Source organism: Condylura cristata, unplaced genomic scaffold (assembly GCF_000260355.1).
Source record: "Condylura cristata isolate star-nosed mole 26May11 unplaced genomic scaffold, ConCri1.0 scaffold00015, whole genome shotgun sequence".
Lineage (NCBI taxonomy): Eukaryota > Metazoa > Chordata > Mammalia > Eulipotyphla > Talpidae > Condylura > Condylura cristata.
In genome coordinates this window covers 1,417,073-1,425,406 of record NW_004567116.1, presented here as the reverse complement: position 1 = coordinate 1,425,406, position 8,334 = coordinate 1,417,073, and the positions used below count along the sequence as shown (strand labels likewise).

Here is an 8,334-nt window from a genome sequence, read left to right as displayed (position 1 = left end):
GCGCAGCCCGCGGGGCTCGGGGCGTGCGGGACTGCGTGCGCGCGCGCGTGTTGTGTGGGGGGCCGCCGGGTGTGTATCTGCGTAAGCGCCGGGCTGTCATTGAGCCTGCCCGGTGCGGTCCCTCCTGCGCGGGGACGTTTCCAAACAGGCTTCCTGCGGCGGCGGGCTCTGCTGCAGCCGGAGCCAGAGCGGGGGAGCGCCGCCCCCGCAGGCCTCCGGAGACCCGGGCGGTCCGGGGACTGCAGACAGTCACCTGAGGGAGGGAAGGGCGCGCACCCGGGAGGGGTGTAGAGGCCTGCCTGCAGCACTTCGCCACGATGGGGAGATGGAGGCAGATGGATGGGGAGGTGGAGGAGCCCAGACAGCCGGAGGTGGGGAGCAGGGTGGGAAGACAGAGCGAGGAGGACAGACACTGAGAAAACAGAGACAGACAGACCCTTAAGGACCTAAGTCCACAAAGGGACAGAAAGACTAAGGTGACCAGAGCGACTCTAAAAACCTGACTGGCGTCCTGGGGCTGAGAGCTTAATCTAGGAAGGGAGTCTACGATGAGGAATACCCCCCCAACTCCTGGAGTACCTCTTTTCCAGCATATCCCAGACCCCGGTCGTGGACAAAAGGAAACCTTTGATCATGGGGCCCCTTCCTCTTTTCCCTGGTATCCTAAAAACCCTGGGGCGGGGGCAGAGGTGAAATGGCAGTGACGGCTACTCTGGTCATAGCCTAAGTGGTCCAGAAACAGGCTGGAAGTGGCATTGGGATGGGAGGCTGCAAGGATCTTTCTCTCCTCTTTCACTCTGCCCAGAATGGTGCTGGAAGGGAACCCTGAAGTGGGCACCCCCCGGACCTCAGACCTCCAGCACCCTGGGAACCAGGGCTCTTGCATCCTCTCTTCTGGTGAAGATGCCCAGCCTGGCGAGGAGCCCATCAAGTATGGCGAACTCATCGTCCTGGGGTGAGCGTCCCTGGTCCAGCTGGGGCTGGGCACCAGCTACCTCCCAGGACAGCCAGACCAAGGCCCCCGCCCCCTTGCTTGGCTTTCCTCACCTTCCCAGCTGAGAGACGAGGTTGACCGAGTCCACCCAACTCATTTTATTTTATCTTCCTACTTTCATAAATTATGGAGAGAAGTCTAATCACCTATCTAACTTCCTAATCAGATAAGACAAAAGTCGGGACCAGCTGCCTTTCACAAAGCACCTAGTGTCTAGGCGTGAGTGAGGAACTCTGGTTTCCCAGCAAAGTTGCTTGGTTCAGATCCTGCCGCTGCAGCTGCTTAAGCTTCCCGTGCTGCGTTTTCCCAGCTTACAAATAGGAGGATAGCCAGATACCTCAGAGGGCTGTCAGCAGGAATGAAGGAGGTGACTTCCGTAAAGCACGTGGAACGGCGCCTGGTGTGCCGAGCGCTCTGGGAGGCAGGCCTGCGCCAAGCCCTTTCACGGACGTTATTTCATTTCAATCTTCACAAAGATGCTGTGAGGAAGGAGGTGAGGAAACCGAGGCTCAGAGAGGGGAAGTGACTGGCCCAAGGGCGCACAGCTGGTAAGTGGCAGGGCTGGGATGTGGATGGACCCAGGTCTTTCCTACTCTAGGGCCAGTGCACGCCCACTAGCCACAGCTGGCCCGCACTTTGCAGACAAGAGGCCCAGAGAGAGGACGCCGCCTTCCTTGGCGGCTGGGCAGACTCACCCCTACCTGGTTTCCCTGACCAGGACCCCTGCAGCACCCCCATTCCTCCTCCCTCACCCGCACCTCTGGCTTCCCCATCTGCCCTCTGTTCTGAAGGAACTATCTGATGCCCTGCTGCCATCATGACAGTTCTGCAGCAGCAGCGTGCACTGTTTGTTGACATGTACGTGCCATGTACTTTTTTTTTTAACAATATTCCAGTGGTAATAATAATAGTTAACATTTATGCAGGGTTGCCGGCTACATGCCAAACTCTGCCTCAAGCAGGCCAAATGCTTTATCTGATTTATTCTCACATGAGCCCATGAGGTGGGTCCTGATCAATCAGCCCCCTTTCACAGCGGTCATGTGATCACGGAAAAGCCGAGACTCCAGCCAGTCTGGCCTGAGTCCGAAGCCATTGTGTTGCACAGGGAGGAGCTTCGAAGGGCGAAAGTGGTGCCCTCTCACCCGTGTTTGCTTTAGATAAATGGCTGCTTGGTGCCCAGGGCAAGGCTGACTGCCCAGCTGAAGCCAGGCTGCGAGCGGGAGCGTGCAGACCGAAGGGCGAGGCCCTCTTCACAGCCACAGCTCCTCTGCAGAGCAGTGAAACCCCGCTGACCACAGCTGACCACACGTTAGATGGCCTGGAGCTCTCACCCCATCCATGCTTCCCGGACCTGCGGACTCAGTCCCGTGGGTGGGGTGTGCATCTGCATTTCCACAAACTCCCCAGGAGATTCTGATTTGAGTGGTCTTTGGCTTATTTGAGTGCTCTCCTGTCCCTCCTTGCTCCAAAACCTTCTGTGGCTCCCAAATGCCTACAGACCCCTGGCCTGGGATGAGGGGGAGAGGGAGACCTCCACCACCTTCATCCTCCCCGCCCTGCTGTCACCCAGCCCTGCCCGCCTCGGGGCGGCACAGCCGGGCCTTTTGTCTAGCAGGGTTTCTGCAAGAGGCAGACAGAGTTCAGCCAGGTACTTTCTCAGGCTCTAGCCTGGGGCCTCAGACAAGTCATTTTCCCTCATTCCCCTGAGCCTCGATTTCCCCCGTTCATAAAGTGGGAAGAGAAACACTTGCTGGGAGGATGTGGCCATGGTGCCCAGGTCCCATTAGGTCATTAATAAGCTGAAGCACCAGGAGCCCGGGAGGCCCCAGGCCGTGGCAGCAGTCACGGCTGTGACACCCCATTGTTGGTGCCCTCACATCCACAATCATTCCCTGGGGACACGAGCTGGAAAGGAAGGTGGAAGTTTGGTGTGGACGGATAGAGGAGGTAGTGGCCTCGCAGGCCCGTTTATCTCATTCTGGTCTCCAGAAGAGCTTGTGTAACAAGTGACAGTTTGCAACAAGTGACAGTTTCCATTCTCCAGGTCTCACACAGGGTCCCTCTCTCAGGAGCCTGGTCTTGGGGCCAGAACCCCCTTCTCCTGCCTCTGTGGCTCACTGAGCTGTTGCTTGGGTCACGGTGGGTGTGGCGGCCAGGTTCCTGGAGAAACCAGGGCCCCTCCTCGCACCCCTGATGGCCCTGATCGGACCTGGGGTGCATCACATCTGCCACCCCAGCAGCAGCACCCGGTTGGTTGAATGGAAGGGCTTTGAAGTTGCCCTGCTCGCAGCCAGCCCCACAGCTGCACAGCTGGGGCTTCTACTTCAGGGCGTCTCTAGAGCTTGTATATTAAGGCCAGGTTTGCCCGGAAGTTGGCGTTCCCTCCAAATCTGTTAGGGGTTCACTTTTTCTTTCTCTCTCCTTCCCTCCCTCCCCACACCTCTTTCTTTTTAACCCCCCACATCCACAGCTACAATGGGTGTCTGGCAAGTGGGGACAAGGGCCGCCGGCGAAGCCGCCTGGCACTGAGCCGCCGGCCACATGCCAACGGAGTGAAGCCTGATGTCATGCACCACATCTCCACGCCGCTGGTCTCCAAGGCAAGCAGCGCTGCGGGCAGGCCTGGCGCCCCGGCCCTCCCCGCGGGCCCAGGCCTTCAGCCCTCTGGGCCCTGCCTGCCCACGGCCCCACTGGGCAGGGGCCCTGTGTGCTCACTCGCTGGGCCACAGGAGGAACGGCGCTGGCCGGGGAGCCCGGCGCTGCGTGAGCCCTTCAGCGTGTGCAATGACCCCTTGGCCACCAGGCCCCACTGGCTGCAAGGGTCAGCCGAGCTCAGAGGGAGGCGACAGTCACACAGCAATGGCACTGGAAGAGCCTGCGCTGCGGGTGGGGTTGGGGCTAGCTTCCTGGCTGTGTGGCTGTGGGTCAGGTCTGCAGCCCCGCCCCCCTCTCGTGGGGTGTAACAGTGCCCCCTTCCACAGGGTGGCTGTCAGCCCAGAAGTTGCCTGTGTCAGTGCCGCCGCAACCCTCTGCAGGGTGCACCCCTCCCCCGGGCCTGGCCCCTGGCATCTGGGCTCAGTTCTGGTGGCCGCACGCCCTGGGAGGTGACTTCTCCTTCCTCCCTCCCAGGCGCTGAGTAATCGCGGCCAGCACAGCATCTCGTACACACTGTCCCGGAGCCACTCGGTCATTGTCGAGTACACACACGACAGCGACACAGACATGTTCCAGGTAAGCCAGGCCCCCCGCGGCAGCCGGCCTCCGGCCATTCCCGGGGAGCCCTGGAAGGCGCCAGGGCCAGCAGCCGGTTACGCGGCAGAGGACTCGGGCTGTCCCCGCCCAGGGCGCCTCGCGGGCGAGTCCCGCTGCCTTTCAGATGGGAACTTTCTGGCTGGGTCACCCAGCCAGCCTCGCTGAACCTCTCTGAGCCTGGAACGCAGGCCCCTTACTAGCCCCGGCTGTGGCCACCGCACGGAAACGCACCGAGTCGCTGTGCGCTGCCAGCGTCTGCGCGCCTCACGATTGCGGGGGGGGGGGGTGGCCCACTGTTCCCTCAGAAGGCAAATCGTACTTGTTGGGTGGGATGCTTCCTGGAGCTGTGGGGGAGCCAGGTTAGGAGAAGCCCCAGCCGTGACGATTAAACGTGTGGACCCCTGGAAGTGCGAAGGGCGCGTCCGCTTGGTCACTCGCGACCCCAGACAGAGCAGTGCCCAGTCCTGGGGAGCCCAGTAGGACCCCTGCGCACACGGGGTCTCTGTGCTGCCCCCTTCCTCACAGATTGGCCGCTCCACGGAGAACATGATTGACTTTGTGGTCACAGACACGGCCCCCGGAGGGGGGGCCACGGAGGGCCCCGCCGCCCAGAGCACCATCTCCCGCTACGCCTGCCGCATCCTCTGTGATCGCCGGCCGCCCTACACCGCCCGCATCTATGCCGCTGGCTTCGACGCCTCCAGCAACATCTTCCTTGGTGTGAGTGCGCCCCCCGCCCCCGGGATGACGAGCGCCTCGGCTGCGAGTGAGCCCGGAGCACCCCACAGTCCTCATAGCTGTGACTGCAGGGATTAGCGACCCGTTTGACAGACGAGCAGAGCGAGGCTCCGAGAGCCCAGGGCTGCCCGGGGTCATCAGTCCCGACCACTCTAGCTCGAAGACTGCTGGGGCCACCTGGGGACACGATCTGATCCCACGTGTGGTCCCAGGAGCGGGCGGCCAAGTGGCGGACCCCCGACGGCCTGATGGACGGTTTGACCACCAATGGGGTCCTGGTGATGCACCCAGCAGGCGGCTTCTCGGAGGACTCGGCCCCAGGCCTGTGGCGGGAGATCTCCGTCTGCGGGAACGTGTATACGCTGAGAGACAGCCGCTCCGCACAGCAGCGGGGGAAGCTGGTAGGTGGCCTGCTCCATCCGCCTGCACCTCCTCACCCGCCTGGGCCCTCCTTACGTGTCCGTCCCGTGCCCACGCCTGGAGATGCTCTGGGGTCCCCACCATGAGCTCACAGAGGGCCCCCCCAGCCTCCCCATGTGTAGTTCCCAAGCTGCTGGACGCCCTCGGGTGGTGTGAAGCGGAGCTCACACAAATGCCAACCCCCGCGGCTCTGAGGATGGAGCAGCTTAGAAACTCACGCCTTTTTGGGAGGTGGCACTTGGCGGGTGGGGGCGGCTCTACAGTGTGGCAGCTTGAACCACGTGCAGTCTCCCAGCGGGGGGCTGGGGGGCCACGAGCACCCCCCCCGCCCCTCCAGAGGAGGAGCGACCTTATAGGAGTGGGCGGCAGGCCTGCCCGAGGCTCAGGGCGGCAACTTCTCGAGTGGAACTGGCCTGGGGGTGCAGAGCCTCGAGTGGGGGGGCATGGCCGCCCCGGCGCTGATTCTGTGGGAGGTGGGGGAGACATTATTTTAAAATACGCTGCGGCTCCTCCACCGGCATCCACTTCGCCAGCACCGACGGGCGCCAGGTGTTTGCATTGATCGAGTCTTAAGAACCACTTGAGACACTGGGAAGTGGGGTCAGCTTGAGGAGAGGGAAGTAAGCCGCTGAGACAGGAGGGAGGGCGAGGCCAGGGCTCAGCCAGGGGTTGGACAGCGGCTTTGGCTGCGTGCCCAGCGTCACCGCAGAAGGGCTTCCTGCCTCTGCCACTAGGGGGGAGCGGGGGAGACCCTTTAGAAAGCCTCATTTGGAGCCAGACCTGATTGGACAAATGAGGTGACCGAGGTCCCTCTGAGGCAGAGGCCCAGTCTGTGGCGGCACCTGCCTGCCCGCGGCTTCTCCCCCGGCCCTCCTCTGCCCAGCCCTCCTCCACTCCGGCCCCCTCAGCCCGGTCCCCCAGCGCCCTCCCCTCCACGCAGCGCCCCCTGCTCCGCCCCAGCCCGCCCCTCCTCTGTCGCCGTCCACTCTGCTGGCCCGAGTGCCCGCTCCAGGGAGGACCAGGGGGCCGCTGGCTGGGGTGACGGCTGCCGAGGGAGGGTTTGGGGCTTTCGTGGGTGATAAGGCTCTTCTGCTGCCCCTGGCAGGTGGGAAACGAGTCCAACGAGCTGCAGGACGGGTCCCTCATCGACCTGTGCGGGGCCACGCTGCTGTGGCGCACGCCGGCGGGGCTGCTGCGGGCACCCACGCTGAAGCAACTGGAGGCCCAGCGGCAGGAGGCGAACGCAGCGCGGCCGCAGTGCCCCGTGGGCCTCAGCACTCTCGCCTTCCCCAGCCCGGCCCGCGGCCGCACGGCGCCCGACAAGCAGCAGCCCTGGGTCTATGTCCGGTGCGGCCACGTCCACGGCTACCACGGCTGGGGGTGCCGGCGAGAGCGGGGCCCCCAAGAGCGCGAGTGTCCTCTCTGCCGCCTCGTGGGGCCGTACGTGCCCCTGTGGCTCGGCCAGGAGGCCGGCCTCTGCCTGGACCCCGGGCCGCCCAGCCATGCCTTTGCCCCCTGCGGCCACGTTTGTTCAGAGAAGACTGCCCGCTACTGGGCGCAGACGCCGCTGCCCCACGGCACCCACGCTTTCCACGCGGCCTGTCCCTTTTGTGGGGCCTGGCTCACCGGCGAGCACGGCTGTGTCCGCCTCATCTTCCAGGGGCCGCTGGACTAGGCGCCTGGGGCCTGCCACTGCTCCCCGCCTGCTCACCCAGGTCCCCACCTCCTGCAGCCGGGGCTCTGCATGTGGGACTCTACCTGCTGGCACGTGGCCACACCTGGATGGACTCCCTGGATGGGCTTTGTCCCTCCCCTCTTAACTCTGGTCCCCATGGGGGTCCCCGAGGCCCCAGTCCCAGTCAGAATGATGGGGCCCCCAGCACCAGCTCTGTCCCGGGCTGATGGAGGGAAGCCCACCTCCACGCCCTGGTCTGTGTCATGCCGCCTACACTGTGCCCCTGGGGGCGTGAAGGGACTGTGGGCCCCTGACCCCCAGTTTAGGCTGGCGGCGCCTGAGCCTGCCAGCCCACTTCCGAATCTTCACCCGCTGCTGCCCTGGGTTCCTCTATAAACCTTGCTGCTCGGCTGCCCTCGCAAATCCTACGTGTCCCGCATGCATGCGATGCCTCCAGCCCCAGAGTGAGTGACAGGTAGGGGCAGGCTGGCACCAGCATCTGCCGGTACCCGCTGTGAGCTGCACTTCACGTCGGATGGGCTCCGGAGTCAAGGAGACGGTCAACCCTGGCTCCCAGCCCGGTGGAGTCCCCATCTAGTGGACGGCAGACCAGAGCACCAAAACACAGCATGGCTTCCTGTGTGCTGGGATCAGAGAATTAGGGGGGTTGGGGAGAAGGGTAGTGAGGGGAGGCGTCACTGAAGGGCTGCTGTAGGACCGGGGCCTGAGGGGCCACATCAGGAATCTACCAGCAGGGGAGGGTGCTCCGGGCCGGAGGGCACAGGCTCAGGGCTAAATAGCCCGGGATCGAGGTTCCCGGCGGCTACAGGGGGCAGAAAGCAGCTAGAGCAAGAGGCTGGGGCTGTGCGGGTGAGGAACAACTGAACAGAGAGGGGCTTCAGCACCTGCGCCCCACGGGGGACAGTCAGGAGTCAGGGAAGAGAGGACTCACGCCTCCGGAGCATTGGCTGTGACCCAAGGGGCGCCGCTACCGAATGCTGGCATGTAACCGCTCGCCCTCCACCCGCCAGGCACCGGGCTCTGCCGCTCGGACGTTCCATTTTTTAATCCGTGGAGTGATCCAGGGAGGAGGGGACTGTGGTCAAGGTCTGAGTAAGCCCAGACTCCGGGACACCTGAGGACATGCTGGGTGGCCTTATGAGAGTAGATGGACCTGTTAGCCTCAGTTTCCTCACCTGTACAATGGATAAAGTGATAATTTTCTACCTCAGGGTTTTGTAAGAATTAAATG

The 8,334-nt window shown here is 63.3% G+C and overlaps 1 protein-coding gene across 2 annotated transcripts; it reads left to right on the top strand.

The window, feature by feature from the left end:
• Positions 1–345: 345 nt before the first annotated feature.
• PELI3 (pellino E3 ubiquitin protein ligase family member 3) lies at positions 346–7,498 on the top strand. Of its 2 annotated transcripts, XM_004682591.2 has the most exons (8): positions 346–371; positions 806–955; positions 1,471–1,542; positions 3,468–3,597; positions 4,127–4,228; positions 4,775–4,969; positions 5,200–5,388; positions 6,513–7,498. In XM_004682591.2, the coding sequence occupies exons 2-8, from the start codon at positions 807–809 to the stop codon at positions 7,080–7,082; spliced, it is 1,407 nt and encodes a 468-aa protein (XP_004682648.1). In that variant the 5' UTR covers positions 346–371; position 806; the 3' UTR covers positions 7,083–7,498. The 2 variants fall into 2 exon arrangements, with proteins under 2 accessions (XP_004682648.1, XP_004682649.1); XM_004682592.2 differs by lacking the exon at positions 1,471–1,542.
• Positions 7,499–8,334: the final 836 nt, after the last annotated feature.